Below are 22,500 nucleotides of genomic sequence, written 5' to 3' on the forward strand. Positions count from 1 at the left end.
AATAATTAAATTCATGTTGTTTTTTAATTTGTACATTAGTATTTATAGGTGAATTTATAAAGGGCATGGATGGCAAGTAAATTACATTATATTACATTATATTAAATTATATTATATTATATTACATTATATTATTTTATATTACATTATATTATATTATTTTATATTATATTATATTATATTATATTATATTATATTATATTATATTATATTATATTATATTATATTATATTATTTTATATTACATTATATTATATTATATTACATTATATTATTTTATATTACATTATTTTATATTACATTATATTATATTATATTATATTATATCATATTATATTATATTATTTTTTATTACATTATATTATATTATTTTATATGATATTACATTATATAATTTTATTTTATATTAAATTACATTATATTATATTATATTATATTATATTATATTACATTATATTATTTTATATTATATTATATTATATCATATTATATTATATTATATCATATTATATTATATTATATTATATTATATTATATTATATTATTTTATATTACATTATTTTATATTACATTATTTTATATTACATTATATTATATTATATTATATTATATTATATTATATTATATTATATTATATTATATTATATTATATTATATTACATTATATTATATTACATTATATAATTTTATTTTATATTAAATTACATTATATTACATTATATTATATTATATTATATTATATTATATTATATTATATTATATTATATTATATTATATTATATTATATTATATTATATTATATTATTATATTATATCACAATGCACTTTTCAAAAGTACTGAGTTTTTCATACCATAACTAGGCCCACACGGAATCTGTGCGTGCAAAAATCTGCAAATGTTTTGCCCATTATTGAGTTTATGTATTTACTTGTGTAAATGTGTGCATATTTATATTTAATCAGTTTAATTAATTTCACTAATACTATTTTAATATATTAATACTAATATTTAATTGTTCATAAGATTTATTTACAGTGCAGTTTGTAAAGAAATATTTTCAGTCTTAGGAGATGTATTATGATACTTGCTTTGTTTACCAAATAAGTGGATCTGATTGCATTTGCATTGTAAACATTAAATAAAATAATGTATGTTATTTTTTATTTCACATGTTCAGTTTTTAGTTATGATACTACTAAAATAATTCTGCATAAATCCGCAGACTTTTACAAAATTCTCCACAGAAATAGTGAAAAATGTGGGCAGAATCTAGCTGGCCCTAACCATAACTGAATTATGCCAATTCATTATCATATTAAACAATTTCTCAAATAACCGCTTTGATAACATCCTTTTATTATTTCTAAAAATTAATGTTTTAAAGAACACTGCCTTTTATTTATTTAAATATATTGTATTATTTTTATAACTATATATATATATATATATATATATATATATATATATATATATATAATTTGCATATTTTCACACAAATACAATCACACACACACACACACACACACACTTGTACGTATATTATAAAAAATACTTAATATTTTAAGTAAATACTATATTAGTACTAGTATTTTAATAAATACTTACTATATTTGTTGTATTTTTGCTGTCAATTATATAATTATAATGTTAAATTTATTCATTATTATGCATTAGTTTATTAATTATTATTTTATATAATTGCATTTGAATTATTTAAAAAAAAATTCAGTTTTACAGTCAATACAGCATCATATTCTATTACACAATCTTTTATAAATGTGATTAACAGACATGGATGGATGGATGGATGGATGGATGGATAGATGGATAGATATAGATAGATAGATAGATAGATAGATAGATAGATAGATAGATAGATAGATAGATAGATAGATAGATAGATAGATAGATAGATAGATAGATAGATAGATAGATAGATAGATAGATAGATGGATAGATAGATGGATAGATGGATAGATAGATATCTACCTTATCAAGTGCACTCATGAAGTGTTGGTCCCCATTCAATACTGTGTTAATCAACTGGACAAATTTACTATGAACCTCTAACACCGACTCCACGAACAGTGTTGGCATCTGCAGGACAGAGAGCAGAAGAAAAGCATTGAAGGAGACCTATTATGCCTGTTCTAACAAATATATAAAATAAGCCTCTGATGTCCCAAGACTTGTACATGAGGTTTCAGCTCAAAATATCACACAGATAATGTTTTATAACTATTTAAAACTGACCCATTTTAGGCTTTCATCCTAATTATAACATTTCAGTGATGGTGTTACAACTAAAATTTATTTATTTATTTATTTTTATTGTGTATTGCATGTCTTTTCTTTGTTCCGCCTTCTTGCTGTTTTTTCTGTTATCCCATAGGCTCTAATTTCGGTGTGATTCATGCTCTGATTGGCTGTTGGTCTCGGAGGCCTGTATATAAAAAAGCTTCCGGCAGGGTTCGAGCTCATTTGTGCTGCGACCGTTGCTGGGAGTGGAGCTCCTGGATTTCCATTACCCCTCCGGCTGACAACCAACATACAATTTTGTACCATTGTTCATGCGTTCAACTTCTTTTTTGAGAGTTTGAGCTTGTAGGGGAGGCCTGCCTATTTATTTGATTACTTTTGACTATGCTTATGTTTAGAGAGAAAGGTGAGCTTCCAGTAATTTTCTTTAAATATTTATAGGTAATTTAGTTCATTTACTTTGCAGATTCTTTCGTTTGTTATTTTGGCCTGTGGCCACCCTGAAGAGATGCTCATTTATATTTACTACTTTTTTTCTATAATAAATCTAGTCATATACTCTCAACTGAGTGACCGAGTTTGGTTGTCGACCAAAGGGGATCTTTTGTATTCAGTTTTTGTTTTGTTTGGAAAATCCACCACCACAACACATTTGTTTTTTCCGTTTATTATCCCCATGTTGTTTTCCCCTAGACTTGGAGTGTAACAGACGGTCACTTTATATTCAAATGAGATCTTTTCAAAAGAGGGCGGAGCTACAAATGCCTGTGCGTCAGCATAGTGGCAGATTCAAAAACAAGACTAATGTCCTGTGCTAACAAGGGAGAGATGGTCACTAGTGGGCGGGGCTTTCCCCCTCTGATGACTTGCACAAAAGGAGAATGTCAATCAAAGTGTTTCTGCAGACTAATAAATAATAAAATAATTTCATTTCTACACTTGAAGTTTTTGAAGGTGAAGTTTTTTTCCCTCTCCGCTGTCTCCACTGCCTCGCATTGTTCAGGATTGGTAGTGCTACGCATCGATGAATTGGCTCTTCAGTGTTTGAACTCTCAGTAATGATTAAATCACACTGAACTGAGCTAAACTGAACTGAACTTAAACACTAAAACCTGAACCACACTGTTCTAGTTACTATGACCATTTATGTGAAGCTGCTTTGACACAATCTACATTGTAAAAGCGCTGTACAAATAAAGCTGAATTGAATTGAATTGAACTTAAAAACTTGTTACATTCACACACTGTTGCCTGTATTCACACACCCCTTATAAAAGTGATTTTTGCATAACAGTCTCCCTTTAAGGCAAGAGTCAAATAAAGCAGTTTTCAGTCTCATGCACAGATTCAGACGTACGTTTTCCTGAGAGAGGTTAATGGTGGCTCTGATCCCCTCGTCGTGGATGTGGACCTGCAGCTCCTGGATCATGTGCGGTAAACCACTGGACACGGCCCGCAGGAGAGTGTACATGTTCGCCATGTCTGAAAACACACAGACCATCAGGATGCTAACACTTATTCAGACACCATCAACACTTCTCAAAGTATCAAGGTTAAGTTAATATAGTTTAGAAAATGGTAATAAGAACGAAGCGGTGGTGCAGTAGGTAGTGCTGTCGCCTCACAGCAAGAAGGTCACTGGTTCGAGCCCTGGCTGGGTCAGTTGGCATTTCTGTGTGGAGTTTGCATGTTCTCTCCGTGTTTGCGTGGGTTTCCTCCGAGTGCTCCGGTTTCCCCCACAGTCCAAAGACATGCGGTACAGGTGAATTGGGTAGGCTAAACTGTCCGTAGTGTATGTGTGTGAATGAGTGTGTGGGTGTTTCCCAGTGATGGGTTGTGGCTGGAAGGGCATCCGCTGCGTAAAAAAGTGGTGGATAAGTTGGCGGTTCATTCCACTGTGGCGACCCCAGATTAATAAAGGGACTAAGCCGAATGACTGAATGAAATGGTAGTAAAATATGGCAAGAGCTCAGTTCTTCTTACCTAATCTGAGTCAAAACAACGAGAATTAAACAATGGATAATTACATAAATTCAATTTATTAATAAATAATAGAAATGACAAACATCAAGCCATAAGCGATACGTGAGCATTGGCAGTGTGTGTGAGTGTATGGAGTGCTGACCGTCTCTCTTCTCCTGCCGGATGATATTTTGACACTCTCCGTGCAGGAACTGCAGGTGATCGGCCACCATCCTCTGCTGACATTCATGGATGACTTTGGAGTAAGAGCTGGGGTGAAGATACTTCCGACATCTCACCTCCTCATCTTTCAACCTGCCCAAAACCTGTGTCACAAAACACAACACATACACAACATTTCTATTACAAACTTGCACAAATGATGTGGATGTGCCACATTTTTAAAGCATGATCATATGACAGTTCTGTGCACTGTGTGACCTGTAAATAAAACAATAGGCTATATGCCGAGCAAGTGTTGTTCCCATGCGGATAAACTTCTGGTGAGCTGTTATTGTTAGTTTTTTTCCATTTTATACGATACCTTCAACAGCATCGATGTTGTAAGGCAGTTAAAATACATTCAGTTAAACAGACTCGGGCATTTATTTAGTTGCTCAAGCGTAAAACGAGACAAAAAGCCGTTTACTCACACGCGCCCGTCACAATCGGCAGGCTAGCGCAGAAGCTCTATTGAATAAACTGGGGTCAAATAAATGTTTATATTTTAAAGACATGGCGGGGGGAAATGTAATTTAATGCAGTGCTTCTTGTACAATCTGAGACCCACTTTATATCGGATATCACTCAGCCAGTGGATATTGCTGATTTTAGAAGAAAACAGACCTTAAACGCGCTGATTTTGCAATGGCATTCAGTTCACCGAAAGCGCTTAACCCAGGTTACTGGCAAATTAAAAGTCCTAATAGCATGCTTCGGCATATACCCCATTGTTAAAAAAACAGTTTCAGTGCAGTTTTGCTAATATTCCTTTTCGAATAACTTTAAAAAAAACAACGTCATTTACATGTAAATATTTTTATGATATATGGGACTTGATGTGACATGTATACAGCTGCAAGGGAAAGAGTGTGTTAATGCATGCTGGTGATTACCCACCAGCTCAGGGGCTTTGCAGATGGATTTGGGCTCTCAGGCTCTCTATTTTTAATTTGCACAGTTTGAAAGGTAATGGAAACCCATAAATAGGTAAATATAAATCAGTGACAAGTTAGCTGGAATAAATGACCAGAGAAAAGCTACAAAAAACTAGACCAAAAAAACCTATAAATGATTTTACACTGAATCTTTAATTACAGCGCGGAAAATAAGCATTGAGCGAGTCATTGTTTTTTTCTGGGAATAGTATTTCTAAAGGAGATGTTGACATGGAATTGAACCAGATTTTGGTAAAAACCCAAACAATACAAGCATAAAAATAAAACAAAACAAATCAGAAAACTGAGTTATGTGTAATAATGGAATGACACAAGGAGAAAGAGCTGTACTACTAAAATGTATTTATTACTTTATATTAAAGGCTTTTTTTTGGTGATGGCAACTTAAATAAAGTAAAGTCTCATGCATTACTCAGATGTGAGATTTTCACAGACTTCAACAGAGTGTAAAAGTCTTGATGCTTCTGTGGGTCTCGTCTGACAAATCTGAGCTTTATTTTGTATTTTCTATTGAATTGAGATCAGGTGATAGGCTGGGACATTCTACAGCTTGATTGTCTTTCTCTGAAAGCATCTGAGAGTCTCCTTGTCAGTGTTTTGGATCATTGTCTTGCTGAAATGTCCACCCTGATTTCATCTTCATCCTCCTGCTAATGTAGATGTTGGACTGAAGCAGCTGATATTCATTTACAGAGGAAGGGCAGAGGCTTGCTGAAGAACTACTGAGAGATTTCAGCTGCTGTCTGGGCTTTCACTGCTGACCTACACCTCCCTTTCCTTATGTGTTCAATACTTTTTCCCTGTATCATTTCATTTCATTATGCATAATTTATAAACTAATTAGATTTGTTTGCTTTCCACTTACGGATTTTCACCATCCAGTGCAAAATTTCAAGTCAACATCACCTTTAGAAATATGTTTTCTGAGAAAAATGGTGACGTGTTCGTTCAATACTTAATTCCCCCACTGTAACTTATTCTTTTGTATCTTATATTCATATAAGTAACATACATGACTGTCAACTACTTTTTTTATTGAATATTTTATTTAACCGTTTCTGTTTTCTTCAGGCTGTATTTACTGAAGTAAACTAAATAAAGTAAACTAAATGAAACGCATCTCACCTTCTCCATATATTGGGAGCAGTTAGACTCCTGCAGCAGATTGGAGGCTTCCTGTTTGTAATACTCGCCGGTTTTCGTCAGGAACGGACCCTCGAAGATTTCCTGATAAAACTGCGATAAAGAAAAGAATAGGGTGAAGCTTTCAAATCAGAGGCTTTTTTTACTCATTAAACCAATTGATGTTAGTCACTAATTAACCAATTATTAATAATATTAGTATTATTATTTAAATATTATTATTATTATTTTATATCAGTAATAGAAACACTGATCAGCAGTATTTTTTAGAGAATCAAGTTAAAATAGCAAATATGTTTCTTTGTTGAACAGTTAAAATTAAAGCAAATAAGTTAAATTTTTAGATATATTTTATCTTATTTCAATTTAACTTTATTTCAGCTCATAAAAATGGTTTTAGTTCATTTTAATAACTCTATTTTAATTGTAACATTACTAAAGCCATTTAAATGCATTCTTTGCAGATTAAAAGTTTGATAATTCATATTTTAAAATGACAAAAAAGGCAAAATATTTGACATTTTTTTATATATTTACATAAAATATGACATATTATTAATATTTTGCTTTACACATGTACATAATAATGAAGAAAAGAGTTACAAATAGTGAAAAAACTTACCTTTAGAGGAAACTTTTTCTTGTACTGTTCAACATGAACAAAGGAGTTGATAACCCCATGGATTACTTTCTGATTCGGGTCCTCCCCGCATCGGTCACTATAAACACAACAGCAAGAGACTGGAGCAATCTGAATATTTATGCACCATAATCACTGCAGTACATTAAATACACAGCACAGAGGAGGTGTTTGCAGAAAGTGTGTATGATACAAAAGATTTAGGGCCTATATTTATAACAAACCTGTATAGCATACCTATAATTGCTGTAATACTCAACAAAAATAACATTTATGCATTATAACCACTGCAGTGCATAAACATATACAAAGGTGTTTACAGAAAGTGTGTATGATACAAAAGATTTGCCACATTTATTACATTTTGCTGTAGTTTGTAAAAACAAACCTGTACACCATACCTGTAGTTGCAATAATACTCAGCAAAAACAACAAGCAATTTGGCAAAACAGTTTAAAAAAAAAAACATAAATGTGGAGCTTGTGATTTTATTATAGCACTTCAAGTGCATATAAAATAAGAGAACTAATTCTCTATGTGCATAAACTACATGATTAAGCAATTGCAGTTTGATTTCTGTTGATGAAGCACAGTTTTACTCTATTCGAGATGTTAATGATTAATTGCTGATCAATGTTTGCTGTTTACAGTTTAATTGATTATGCGTGGTTCACTATATCTTGTTTGAAGCAGGGCTAAATCCTAAAAAAAAAAAATAATAAACTAACAGATTTTTAAAAAAGTACAACAAAATAACATTTTAATTGATTTTAAAAGATAAAATAGATAATTAAAAAATGTATAATTATAATAAATAATATTATATAAAGTCAAAATAAATAGTGTAATTTATATGGAAAATATAATTAACATATGATGTATTTAAAATGTTAATTTAAAAAATGTTGTTTAACTTCTTTTTTATGTAAAAAAGAATAAATAGAATTAAAGTATTGTAAATTGGTCATTAAAACAAGACATCCAATGACTTAAAAAACAAACAAATCGGGTTGAAGTAAATAACCGTAATCACTTATTTACTGTATTTTGCTTTTAGTAACTGCTAAAATAATTGAATTTAAATAAATATAAAAGTGTTTAAGGTTAACGCGGTCTAAAATCCAATAAAATAAACAAAATAAACATGTATGCAAATTAAATAAAATCAAGCTGAATTCAAATTTAATTTGTTTGAAAATGGGATGACTCTAAAACAAATCTGGGTAGAAAAAACAAGTAATATTAAAAAAAATAATAATTAATAAGCTGCAAATGCACCTACTTTTTGATCTCTTTCAGAAGCTTCCCGATCAGCATCGGTTGAAGGGGTTCAATCATTAACTTCCGCCACATGTCCAGTGCAAGCTAAAAAAGACACAGACACACACACACTTATAAAACATCACAGCTTTTTAAACTTATACCAACTGTATTACTGTATATATATCATAGCATGTACAATTCTTTGCTAATGCATGCTGCAGCAAAGTGTAGAATAACCTACAGTGCATTAATAAATTGTATTATATACTGCGGTAGACTTTAGTTTTTATGGTAAACTGTGGTGTATTTTAGCATTAGATACCCCATAGTTTTATAAACATTATTGGTTTATTTCTTTAGATTACTATAGCTGTCACATTACCATAGTAAGACCACAACAACCTAAGGTACTTGACTAAAGCATGAATTAAAAACACTGTAGTATTTACTATAGTATTTTATAGCACTATTTTTGATTAAAAAAAGAATAAATTAAAATAAAACAACAAAACTATATAAATAAATAACTTTAAAATGTATACATTAAAAATAAATAAATAAAACAAAAATATTTAAATAAATAAATAAAGAAAACAAAACTATTTAGATAAATACATTTAAAATGTATAAATAAAATAAATAAATAAAACAAAACTGTATAAATAAATACATTTAAAATGTATAACTAAAATAAATAAATTAATTAATTAATAAAACAAAACTATATAAATAAATACATTTAAAATGTATAAATAAAAATAAATAAATAAAACTATATAAATAATTACATTTAAAATGTATTAAAAAAAATAAATAAAACTATATAAATAAACACATTTAAAAAGTATAAATAAAAATAAATAAATAAATAAATAAAACAAAACTATATAAATAAATACATTTAAAATGTATAAATAAAAATAAATAAATAAATAAAAACTATGCTTACTATTAGGTTTGCTATGAGGGAATGATGCAGATAAAAGCCTTCAGTCAGCTTCAGTTATAAGCACCTCAATATATTGCAATTAAAGTCTCAGAAACTTCCAGTTCACATGTTAATTTGCTATTGAATATTCTAACAGCCTCTGTCTTAACATAAACACAAAGCGCTTAAGTGTCTAGTTAAACCATGCAAACCTCGCCGATCTCCATCAGGGGCTCATTCATGTCCACTCCTCCATATCCGTACTGCAGGTCTGCTTCGGTCAGTTTGTTCTTCTTAATAAACTGTGTGTTCAGGTACCTGCAGTAAAAAGAAACACTCATTAGGGGAAGCACTTGTTACTTTGGTAGATGAATATGCGTATGTTGATGCACAACAAAGCTAGGGGTGACGCGAGTTCAATAGCTGCTTGTTTTCTCAGCTGACCAAGAGCTGTGGGACAGAAATGGGGTTCAGGCCAGCCAAATCAAGCAGAAACTGACCAAAGCCAGAACAATACCAGAACCATGATAATCAGAAACACTTATGCAAAGCAGAATTTCAATACAAATATATGGATGATACTAGAAATAGGGGTACATTTACAGCAGGTTCTCCAAGATAGATCTTCTATTCTTTTTCGAACAACTTTAAAGGTCCTGTGAAATTAAATTAACGTTTATTTAGATGTTAGTATCCGTATGTTAGTTTTAAGGATAGCTATAATGCAGTGTGCTCCAAAACAGTAACACAATTTGTTTTTAGAAAATATTAACATCCAAAGTTTGCAGTTTGTCACTTCCACCTAAATGGATCAACAATGTTTTTGCCATCACCTCATACTTCAGATTCTCATCAAAACTTCTGACCAATCAAATGCTCTGTAGTGTCTGACATGCCCCGCCCCCTTCTAGTTTACTTTTCATTTGATGTACTTGAGCTCAACCACTCTCACTGGCAGAGCTGTGAGAAAACATAATGCTATTGGCTGTTTTTCTTTAAAGGGGAGGGGCTACAATATGCCCCGCCCTCTCTTCATGTCTCAATTGCTCTTTAAGCTGAATACTAATATCTTGCAAAATAATTAGCAAGATATTATTCACTGTCATCACGGCAAAGACAAAATAAATAATTCCAGAGTTTTTTATTTTTAATTATTCATTAAAACTATAAATAAAATCTTAATTGATTCTTTTATTTTTTATTTTAATCCTTTTTTAAATATATATATTTATTTGTTTGAGCTGCGTTAAGTGTGACGCAATATTAACAAAAACATATTTTAAATGGATCCAACAGTGCTGGGAAATACATCACAAAAACAATCCTGTCTATCCGTTATGAGCTCTTTATTAACACCCAATGATGTCACATTTTACGGAGTTCTCTGATTGGTTGTTAATAATGACTTATGCATTCTCTTTGAAAGGACCTTTAAAATGCACATAGAGCTTTAACGAATACTCCAGAGCACTGGTACATCTATGACAGTTTTCAAGTGCTTAAAGGAGACCTATTATGCCCCTTTTTAATGTAAAATGTGCATCTAATGTCCCTATAATGTGTATGTGAAGTTTCAACTCAAAATACAGCAAAAAAAAATGTTTTATAACTCTCTGAAACTGCCCCTTTTAGGATTTGATTATAATTGTACCATTTTGGTGACTGTCGCTTTAAATTCAAATGAGATTGGGCTCCAAATGGCTGTGTGTCAGCATAGTGGCAGATTCATAAAAAAGACTAACGTCCTGTGCTAATGAGGTAGAGAGGGTCACCAGTGGGCGGAGCTCTCCCCCTCTCAAAGTGTTTCTGCAGACTGTTTTGATCAAGTGTGATTATAAACAATACAATGTATTAATATTTACTATTAGAAGCTGGTTATATTCACACACTGCTGCCACACAACTGTTTAAACCCCTTATAAAAGTGATTTTTGCATAAAAGGTTTTTAAATGACCATGCTTTTGTAAAAACAGACCGTAACATTAAGATCAGACGCACAATAATTTTTATGATGCACTTTTTTTGCAGCCCTTTGAGAATTATAACACTAAAAAAATAAAGCATGCACAGCAACTCCCTGTGCAAGCTGAACGTACCTGTATAAGCAATCCATGTACTCAGCGCCTTTGCTGTATTCCTCCCAGTATCTGTGATACATCACCAAAACCTTCTCCTCAGACTCCAGCACTCTCTAGAAGACACGATCACAATGATTAATGCAGGACATCCAAAAGTTAAATGTAATGACTGGGGCTGCACAATACATCACACATCTAAAGGAGTCACAGCGCAGGACGGTCAATGTGGAGTCAGGATTATATCTGACCAGAACCAGGGTTATAAACACATATGATTTGTGGAGTCACTGCAAAAGCTTAACTATAGAGAAAAGTTAATCAGTAGCTCTTGTTTTTAAGAAGTTTGTTTGTTTGTTACCATATAAGCAAGTCCTGGCTATTTCATTGTAAGATTAATATAGATAAAAACATGTTACATAATGTCTATGATACAGATAATGACGACTATGATAATAATTACAGATCTCAATGATACAGAATAAAAAATAAATAAATAAATAAATAAAAATAAATAAATAAAATAAATAAAAAATCTAAAATACAAAAAGACAAAATTAATAAAATACTTTAAATAAAATTAACACTAAATATTGAGTGCTGTGTGCTGCCGTGGTCTCACAGCTTGGCAGGACTGTCTGTATGGGTCTGTCATCAAAAAGCATGTGCAGTCATGAATAATTCAGGAGCAGGGTCTTCTCATAGGATAAGAAAACTCAATCTATGAATAATAATGTGAAACCGACATAATACAGAATAGATAAACAGATAAAAATCAATCAAATTTATTCAATAAAAATGAATTAATAAATTAATAAAAAAATAATAATAAAATACAAAAAGACAAAATTTATATATATATATATATATATATATATATATATATATATATATATATATATATATATATATATATATATATGTATATATATATATATATATATATATATATATATATATATATATATATATATATATAATTAAATAAAAAAAATATTCAAATAAATGTAAAAATAAATATAAATAAATAACATTAAATTATACAGAATAAAAAAAAACATCATGTATAATATTTGTTTAAATTGTGTTAAATAACTTTACATTATGATGGATTTTTAAAAACATCCAAAAGAATTAAACACCTGTCCAGAACATTTATAATTTTACAGTCTAATAAGATTTGTTTTACAGTGAGAGAGGCTCGACAGTGGTTTACAAGTTGGTAAAACATTATTCTCTGAAATGTGTCAAACTAGAGTGACCAATGCGGCATCTGGTATAAACAGTCTGCTCACGCCTGGTCTCAAAAAAATTATAATTACAAATGTCTTTCATATAAACTCAAGCATTTCTGTGAGCATTTCAAAGGAATAAATTATTCAGACACATGAAATGACATATTTTGGAACTAATAAACGTTAATTTTATTGAATTATTCATATTATAAAGATAACAGACATTGCTATTTTACATTTGATTCCTTAAGTACCTGTACCTGATTCTCTACTCCCCACAAAACCATAAAGCACTGTTTGTTTTATATGCATCACTACCTTTATTGCATTTATCCATCTTAGAGTCATTTTTTTAATGTATGTATTTTATGCACAATTCACTCTGCTACAAAATCTCTTAGTGAAAATCAAACTCGCTCAACTCATCTAGTTACATTGCATTGATATCACAACATACAATCACAGAAAAACTAAATACTGCAAACTCTTACCTTGAACAACTGACGGACGTGATTCTCCAGAAACACCTTCGTCTCAGTGTACAGTTTCTCTCCTAAAGGCTCTGGATACGCAACACACAGCGCATATATGTCACTGAAGACCGTGTTGAGGAGATTTGAACAGAGGAAATGTTGTTTTTATAATGCATAATGTTTGTTACAGCATGTTCACTAAGCCTTCTCACATTCAATCAGAAATGCAATAAAATGTTGTCATATAAATCATATGAACGTTTTCATATTAGTCAATAATATCACTGAAATTAATTTAAAAACTGAAAAGATATAAATTTGCACACATTTACATACAACTAAATAAATAGACTCAAAAATGGGCTGAAAATCTGCATAAATCTGAGGAGCTCTGCACGCACAGATTCTGTGTGGGCCTAACTATAATTAATTACACGTTTAAAGGAACGTAGTTCGCTATTTTATTGGTTAACTATCCTTTTAATATGAAATTCTGATCATTGTAATGCACTAATGAAAGTATCGATTTCTGTCAATCAGAGAAATAAAAGAGCTGTAGTGTAGCTGATATAAAATATTGAAAAATATCACATTTAAAAAAGGTTAAACAATTGAATTACAAGAAACCTAAAAAGGAAGAAGAAAGAGGAAGCAGTTGTGTCATTGCACATCTCCACACCCGTATAGATGTGTCTGTGACAGAGCTGTAATTCAGTTTAGGATACGAGAAGCGGTCGTTCCAGGTTGCTCTCTCCACATAATCGAGCATCACAACCGCTCTGATTGTCGTTAGGAGCTTGTTCCACGTCTCGTCGAAATCCACCACCCGCGGCTTTAAGGACATGGTGTGTGGCTTTTGTTTCAACTGCACAGAAAAGACATGGAAAAGCAGATGTAAATTAATTATAATGAATTATTTGTAAAGCTATCCTATTAGTCCTGTGACTATTAATCAATAGAAAATGAACAAAAAACTTTACCCTTCTGTGTATTGTTCTAATTGACTACCCTTTGGTTATGTTAGTGGCTGATTTTGCCCCATTGACTTTCATTATAATCACATTTTTTGGATTGTATCCATTGCATTTAATCATGCATTGTTGATTGTTGATGGTTTTCCCTGTTTGGAAGAGGTCAAATTACTACTATTGATCATCAGCATAACCCTTTAGATAGGCCTGGCTTTAGATAGGTTTCTGGCTTTTATATGGAGTTCAATGGAGTAAAACAGCAGATTATAGTGTGTGTGCAGAAATACACTTATTTTGCTTATTTTGATGTTCTCAGACATATCAATTCTCACTCACACACACACACACTATGTTTAATATAAAAGCAAGAAACTACTTTTTTTTTTTTTTTTTTTGCACTGCAACTGGTGATAAACAGTAAAAAACAAAAAACAAATTTAGTCTCTTCCCAATAGGGAAAATGATGAGAATGCATGATGCTGATGCTGTCATGGCTTTGCAATCAAAAAATGTGATTATAATGGAAGCCAATGGGGCAAAAACAGCCCCTAACATAATGAAAGTGCAGTCAATTTGCCCAGAGTAAATTTATTGTTCAGTCTTTGAAAAATGTTCAAAGCATTTTCCCAAAATATGTTCTCAAAATAAGATTTGTCACCAAAAATCATCACATTTGAAGCACGAGAGAAAGCTGTGGGCAAATTAAGCCTCAAAATCACCCCAGAGTAGATGAAAACATCCCCAACAGCACACAAGGGTTAAATAAAAGACAGGAATAATACTAAAAATAACAAATACTAAAACAGTTTATCAATAAACCATCATTTTCAAACTGAACAGACTGACTTGAAACAAACAGAAATGACAAATTATATCCTCTATGACTTCTTTTAAACCATTTTATGACCTCATGATATTTGGGTTTTAATTTCTTCCTATTATAGTAAAATAGCAGTAGGCCCAACAACAGCCCAGTACACACCACTGATAAAATAACATAACACATTGTGTTTTTATTTACTTATTTTTTGCATTTGTGCAAGCAAGCAAATTAAATTTAAACTGAACTAGTCATAAAGAGCTACTGACTGTTCCCAAACAGGTTTTCTTAGCATCTCCTCTGCTAATCATCTGAAAATGTTGAGCAAATCAAACCAGTAACCAACTCTACCACTCATATTTTTCAGAATGATTACATTTAGATTTCTGATCTTCAATATAGTTGTGTAGTGAAAGACCAATATATTACTTTAGTTGAATAACCAGAAAGACATGTCTCCATTACAATGTCACGAGTTAACAATGGTAAAATAGTTTGTGGTGAAGTTAAAGTACTTTCTTTTATTACTAAAACTGTGAGTACATTTCATCTAAAGCAAAATAAAAATATGGGTTGGGGTCTGAATTAAATGAAATTTACCAAAGTAATTTATCTAAATTAGGGCGTACTCTTTCTAGGCATGGCTGCCTTGAACAGGATGTCCTAACTGAGGAGGCATTTTAATCGTATAACCGGTAAATAAATATAGAGAAATCAGCATAACAGAGTCATCATGCTTCATCAATCATTATTAGTGTTAGGATATGTTAAATCATTTAGAAAACATAGTAGCTAAATGTGTTAGGGTTGCATTTTAAGACATTAGTGTAGCAAAACAGAGAATCTGTCTACATATACCTCAAAAAAGAGAAAGAAATTCACAGTTATTACATTGATAATTAGTTACATTTTGGCATGGATAAAATGCATAATATATATAATATACATGCTATGTTATGATGCGATATGTTATAACTGGATTTTTTTTTTTTTTTGTGAAATTTTCCGGTTGACATTTGTTAAAAAAAAAAAAAAAAAAAAAAAAAAAAAGCCACTATGAGCCATTAGGCCTACCCGTCATTTTATTTATTTATTTATTTAGCCCATTTTAATCATTTGTTTTCAGGTTATATTTTCATTTTTAGGGACATGAACTTACCAATCAAAATAAAATTGATATGCTTACTGTATTTTAGCTGTTAAAATAGGCCTACAATATATTTTCTTTTGTTTAATTTTGCATGAGCAAATAGCAGTGTAGCCTAAATTTCATATTTTCTAAAGATTGTCATTCAGCCGACCAGCAGGGCATGTGAGAGGTGGATCCGCGGCAAATCCACTTACTCATCCACTCTATACCTATTATTATAATCATTTATTTATTTTTATTTTTTTACTTTATTTATGGAAGTTTTTGTAAAAACTTAACACCAAACAATGTACATCATGTATATATGTTAACAAACTTATCTCTGTGTTATTTACCTATTTCATTTATAACACTGTAGCAGGCCTATCATCTTTAAACTCAAAAGGCATTTTTAAGTGTCCTAACTTGAAACTGCTGCTGCATAATGGGATATTTCTTTTCACAATTGTAAAAGTGCGCTTTAGCGATTTAAAAATGACAATAAACATTCAAAAAGGTTCTACGTTTTGTCAATTTAACGGCTTAATTTTAATAATATTAATAACAATGAATATAATAAATTATATTGTGGGACTGTAGTTAACTACTGTGGTACTGTGCAGTGTCCAACTAAACATTTTTATTAGGTTACTCTAATATTAATCCCTAATTTAAAAAAGAAAGTAAAAATGACTGGCAGTTGCGTCTCTATTAAAATTAATTTAACAACAAATTTCTTTTGTGTTTTTTCACTCGCAGTTCTAAAATGTGATTTGTGGAGTCCTCGCAAAGTTTAACTTTGTTAACTAATAGACTGAACGATTTTCATTTGGATGTGTTTTTAACACCTGTGACTGTGTATGATTTAAGCAAACCTAAACCAAGAGGTTCTAATGGTAAATAAACTAAAATTAATTGTATTTAATTACTTAAACTATGAAAACTTATTTCATCTATTATTATACTATTTGCTGTAGCTCAGAACTGTTAGATCCCACAGAAAACCAAAAAATAAATTTGTAACCTTCAGTAAAGCAGCTTTGTGATGAAATTACAGTGAAAAACGCTATATAAAAAAACTTGAAACGAATTGAACTGAATAATAAAGCCAGATCAGACAAGATCAGCTCACTTGAAAGCATAAAAATCTCACTGTCAACATCCACTAAAGCTGTCAAACCACTTGATAATCTATAAATCGCCTCAAAAATTAACCTAAAACTGAAATGAAAGCAAAACAGAATTATTATAACTAAATAAAAACTACTGCCAATCCTAAAAATCACACAAGCTGATTCAAAAATGTAACAAATACTATAATAATACATCAATAACCTTCAGTAAAGCTGCTTTATAATGATAATTACTGAAAAAAGCACTATACAAATAAAGATGAACTGGATAATAAAGCCAGATCAGACAAGATCAGCTCACATGAAAGCATCAAAATCTCACTGTCAACATCCACTAAAGCTGTCAAACCACTTGATTAACTATAAAATCACCTCTCGAATACTCAGTTTTGGGTAATCTACTGAAATAAAACCAAAATTGACATATATTTGGTTTTGTATTCGCACGTTCTGAATTTCTCCTTAAGATAATTTCAGAAAGGCATTCATTGCATATTCTAAATAGTGAAATCATATTAGCAGCCAACGACTATTAAAGCACAATAATGCTCAGTCAATTCATTAATTAGAGCTAAATTATGTTTTAAAGTCTTATTTATGTGTGATTTCAGACCGAATGCTCAGAGTAGTGTGGTAAAAAAAATATATATATATATATATAGGGACCTTGTCACAAGTTGTTAAAAAAACCTTGCGAATATAAAACCAACTTATACCTCAATATCAAAATGAATGAAGCATTTAAATAAATTACTCAACCTAAAAGTGAAATGAAAGCAAAACATAAATATTATAACTAAATAAAAACTACTGCTAATCCTAAAAATCACACATGCTGACTTGAAAATGTAACAAGTACTATAACAGTACATCAATAACCTTCAGTAAAGCTGCTTTATAATGATAATTACTGAGAAAAGTGTTATACAAATAAAGATGAACTGAATAAAGCCAGATCAGACAAGATCAGCTCACATGAAAGCATCAAAATCTCACTGTCAACATCCACTAAAGCTGTCAAACTGCATAATAGTTTACAAATCACCTCCTCTGCAAATATATATCCATCCATAGACACCCAAATCAACATCACTAACACTTGCTCTAAATAAGTCACCCCCAAAACTGCAGAGGCCTAGTTTCACATATCCATGACATGATAGCACAAAACACACACTGACCATCTACTATAAACTCGTATTAATGAGTAACAGCAGTGTATAGTTGTAAACAAACACGTACGTTTGTGTTTCTCAGAGATCGCGGAGTGTTTCCAGCATTACTCGAGTGTTTATGGAGCAGCTCTTGCTAACGTCTCTGCTAGCCGGAGCGCCGCTCATTCACATACACACACACTCAACACACACACCTGAGATTGAGAAAGCCCTGCGGAGCTGCAGGTCTCGGGGGGTCCGGGCTCAGGTGTGCGGGCTCTGGAGCTGCTGTCTTCGGGTCAGTTTTTTAACAGGTGCGGGTTTGAAGAGAAGCTGTCAAGACGCTTGGTTTCTCTCTCTCCCTCTACACCTCTGCCATTGCCTCTCACAGACTGCACCACTGCATCAGCTGGAGGGGGGTTGAAGATCGAGTCTTAATCTACGATGGTATTGTAAACTTTTATATATCCTATACTTTTATTAAATCAGTGTTTCATAGTGGATTGAAGAGATACGTGTGAATGTGATGTGTTGTTCGGGAAATAATGGTAATATTGCATCGCGATTTTTATACGACTCCCCTTTTTAGTGATGGTATGGCTGAAAAGTACGGCAGCTGTCTGCGGACATAAATCGTGACAGAAGAGGTGTTTAGATGAGATGGCATTATGCAGTCAATAAATAGTCGAACGCATTATGGTTGTACTTGATGTTGCCGTGGGCAATAACGATCATTTTAATACTTTTGTTTATTAAGACGCGACTTTTTATGTATGTATAGCGTTCGTGTGTTGCTAAATGACATTTCAGATTTTCAAAAGAACAAAAAATAACAAATCGAAAATAAAATTAAGTGTTTAAGGTGCGTTTACTCGGACTTTATGGTAGTTTCAAATGAAAGGTGGCACAAATAGAATCCATTATTAAATAAAAATAACACTAAAATATAGGATTAAGCCACAAAGCATGTGCCTTTGGAATGAAGACAGCTTAAAATGGTAAGAAATTGTATTATGGTATATCAGGCTATGTATTTATTTATTTTTGAATATTTAATTCGTACAATATGGTTAATTAATGCTTAATTAGATGTAACAGTTTTCCTTTAATTAAGATAAACCATATATATTACAGTTGAAGTCAAAATTATTAGCTTCCCAGAATTATTACTTCCCTGTTTATTTGTTTTCCCAATTTCTGTTAAACGGAGAGCAGATTTCTTCAGCACATTTATAAACATAATAGTTTTATTAACTCGCTTCCTATAACTGATTTATTTTATCTTTGTCGAGATGACGGTGAATAATATTAGACTAGATATTCTTTAAGACACTTCTATACAGCTTAAAGTGACATTTAAAGGCTAACTAGGGTAAGTTATTGTATAACGATGGTTTGTTCTGTAGACTATAGAAAAAATATATAGCTTAAAGGGGGTGATAATTTTGTCCTTAAATGGCTTTTAATAAATTAAAAACTGCTTTTATTCTAGCCAAAATAAAACAAATAAGACTTTCTCCAGAAGAAAAAATATTATCAGACATACTGTGAATATTTCCTTTTCCTGTTAAACATAATTTGGGAAATATAAAAAAAAAAGGGGGCCTAATAATTCTGACTTTAACAGTATATAAAGATATATCACATATCAGATATCATATACAGTGATGTTAAGTAACAAATTAACCCAAACTCCTGTAATTGAGCAGTTTTTCTCAGAAATTTAATTAAGAAAAAAATTAATTTACTAAGCAGTTTTAAAAATGTGTACTTTAACTTTCTCATGAGTACATTTTTATAGCTGTATCGGTACTCCACTACTTTCCTTTAACCTGCAGTCACTGCTTTATTATTTCCTGTCTACGAGGATTAGAAATAGGAATGGGATAATAACAGTTTTCAAGGTATACCACGGTTTAGAAAAGTCAAGGTTTTAAAACCGTCAAAGTTTTCTGCAATATCGTTCCTAAGGTATGTGTGCGATTTTTTTGTTACTTTTTTGTTTTGTTTGTCTTTTTAGGACAACCGTGTCTCCAGCAGAAATATGCTGTTTTAAATAGTAAAAACTTTAATTGTAATTTGTTTTTGAAACAAATGTAGACAGCAGAAGTCAATAATTCATTTAGCCTGACATGTTTACTGCTCCAAAATATTTAAAATGCTTCTCAAAATAAAATATACTGTCTTCAAAAGGGAAAAAAGTGTTTGTTTTTTACCCAGGCATTTAAAAATAATATATTTAGAGCAGTGAGCACATTAACGTGAAACCCTGATATTTATATCCAAACTTATCATACCATCAGAATCTTACACCGGCCCAGGCCTAATTAGAAAAAATCAATCCTGTGATTCCTGTCCAATAAAATCACACATAGAAGGTAAATCACATAATAATGAACTACCTCAAGACATGGGTGCTTTCTAATTGCAGCAAACTGTTTTGAAGTATTAAAAGTGCCTAAGAAGATGTCCAAAATCTTTACACGCATTGACCCAGAGACTGTTCAGATGTCACTGATGAGAGGATGACGGATGTTTACAGTATGGTGACTGAAATAGCCTTAAACACCCAGCAGGCACAGCACATCAACATGACGTTAGATTGATGTTGTACTGATGTCATGGGGACGTTGCATTTTGTTTGGAAATGAAAATCGGTTTGACGTCAAAACCCAAGGTCAAGCTGACGTCAACATCCAACCTAAAATCAACCAAATATTAAAGTCTAATGATGTTACAGCTTGACGTTGTGTGGATGTTACCATTATAACGTCTATCAGACGATTTCGCTTGCCATACCTGATAAATAAATGTCAGTATTTGACATCAGTGTGACGTTGGTTTAAGATGTTGGCTTGATGTTGGATTATTTTCACTTTCTAACACAACCTAAAATCAACAATCATTTGACGTCATTATTGGACATCAAAATAATGTTGTCCTTAGATGCTGGCTAGACATTGAATTTTGGCCACCTTGTGTCATGACCTAAATCTAACCGAACATTAACGTATTATGATGTTGTGTGCCTGCTGAGCAATAAGAAGATGCACTACAGAATGTTACGTTTACACACATCCACATATTATGCATCAGCTTTTCACAGTGTAATACTCAATACTCTTAAGTACTTGTCTAAAAAATCTACTTTTTACTCATTCTTTGAGCGTTATTTACAACAGATATTGTACTTGCACTACATTCTAAAGCAAGTTTATCCTATATTTGACTTTGTCCAAATGCAATAGTTAAGACTGCAATGGAAAAAGTTAGTTGCAGATGTACGTTTTACATGTTAATTTCAATATGATTGATATCTTGGTTACAGGACTGAACAGACTAACAAATTGGACACAACACACTTTCTTTGGCATACACTTTTATTCATTCATACATTTGTGTCAATTCCAGTTCCTAGAGGGCCGCAGCTCTGCACAGTTTAGTTGCAGCCCTCCAACACACTTACCTGTAGGGTTCAAAGAAGCTTGAAGGGCTCAATTACTGTGGTGTGCTTAATTAGGGTTGAAACTAAACTGTGCTGAGCAGCGGCCCTCCAGGAACTGAGTTTGACACCATTATAATAATGTAATTACCTCTTGGTGCGCTGGTTTCCTTCACAAGTCCAAACACGTGCGCTATAGGGGAATTGGGTAAGCTAAATTGTCCGTTGTGTATGTGTGTGAATAAGAGTGTATGCGTGTTTCCCAGTAATGGGTTGCAGCTGGAAGGGCATTCGCTGTGTAAAACATATGCTGGATAAGTTGGCGGTTCATTCCACAGTGGCGACCCCTGTTAAATAAAGGGACTAAGCCGAAAAGAAAATGAATGAATTACATTTGACAAAAAAAATATAAATAAACCTGAAATATGCACAAGAAAACTAGAGCCTACTAGTAGGCGCAGAAGGCCCCTACTGGCTCACATCTATCAGGTATCAGCTGATAACGACTATTTAATCAAGTGATAACATTTGAATCGGCTGACAAAAATAAGTGAGGAAGAGTTTCAGCGTTAATCTGACAAAAAGAACAATTAATATCAAAGTCTGATGCAAATCTTTTCTTTAAGAAGTTTGACAGGGTGAATGTTATGCAATAATTTAAAAGATATTTCCTTTACCTTATTAGTAAGGAAAA

At 31.6% G+C, this 22,500-nt stretch overlaps 2 protein-coding genes across 5 annotated transcripts in view; one reads left to right on the forward strand and one right to left on the reverse strand.

The window, feature by feature from the left end:
- Positions 1-22,500, reverse strand: part of cul2 (cullin 2) — a 59,783-nt gene that overhangs the window by 10,916 nt on the left and 26,367 nt on the right. The window contains exons 1-11 of one of the 3 annotated variants that reach the window (XM_087309018.1): positions 18,580-18,738; positions 13,883-14,022; positions 13,176-13,278; positions 11,471-11,565; positions 9,587-9,692; positions 8,466-8,548; positions 7,166-7,262; positions 6,526-6,636; positions 4,386-4,548; positions 3,618-3,742; positions 1,991-2,098 (exon numbers count right to left, since the gene is read on the reverse strand). In XM_087309018.1, coding sequence (XP_087165144.1) covers positions 1,991-2,098; positions 3,618-3,742; positions 4,386-4,548; positions 6,526-6,636; positions 7,166-7,262; positions 8,466-8,548; positions 9,587-9,692; positions 11,471-11,565; positions 13,176-13,278; positions 13,883-14,001 — 1,110 coding nt within the window. In that variant the 5' untranslated portion in view covers positions 14,002-14,022; positions 18,580-18,738. Of the gene's footprint in view, positions 1-1,990; positions 2,099-3,617; positions 3,743-4,385; positions 4,549-6,525; positions 6,637-7,165; positions 7,263-8,465; positions 8,549-9,586; positions 9,693-11,470; positions 11,566-13,175; positions 13,279-13,882; positions 14,023-18,452; positions 18,739-22,500 lie in introns of those variants that run through there. The other 2 variants (XM_087309019.1, XM_087309017.1) reach the window with 2 other exon arrangements.
- The window catches only part of znf271 (zinc finger protein 271), a 27,465-nt gene continuing 23,966 nt past the window's right edge, over positions 19,002-22,500 (forward strand). Inside the window, exon 1 of one of the 2 annotated variants that reach the window (XM_087309014.1) lies at positions 19,002-19,362. In XM_087309014.1, the coding sequence (XP_087165140.1) occupies positions 19,360-19,362 (3 nt within the window). In that variant the 5' untranslated portion in view covers positions 19,002-19,359. The remainder of the gene's footprint in view (positions 19,363-22,500) is intronic. The other variant, XM_087309016.1, reaches the window with a different exon arrangement.

The sequence above is a fragment of the Danio rerio genome, chromosome 24 (assembly GCF_052040795.2).
Source record: "Danio rerio strain M-AB ecotype USA chromosome 24, GRCz13ab, whole genome shotgun sequence".
Classification (NCBI taxonomy): domain Eukaryota; kingdom Metazoa; phylum Chordata; class Actinopteri; order Cypriniformes; family Danionidae; genus Danio; species Danio rerio.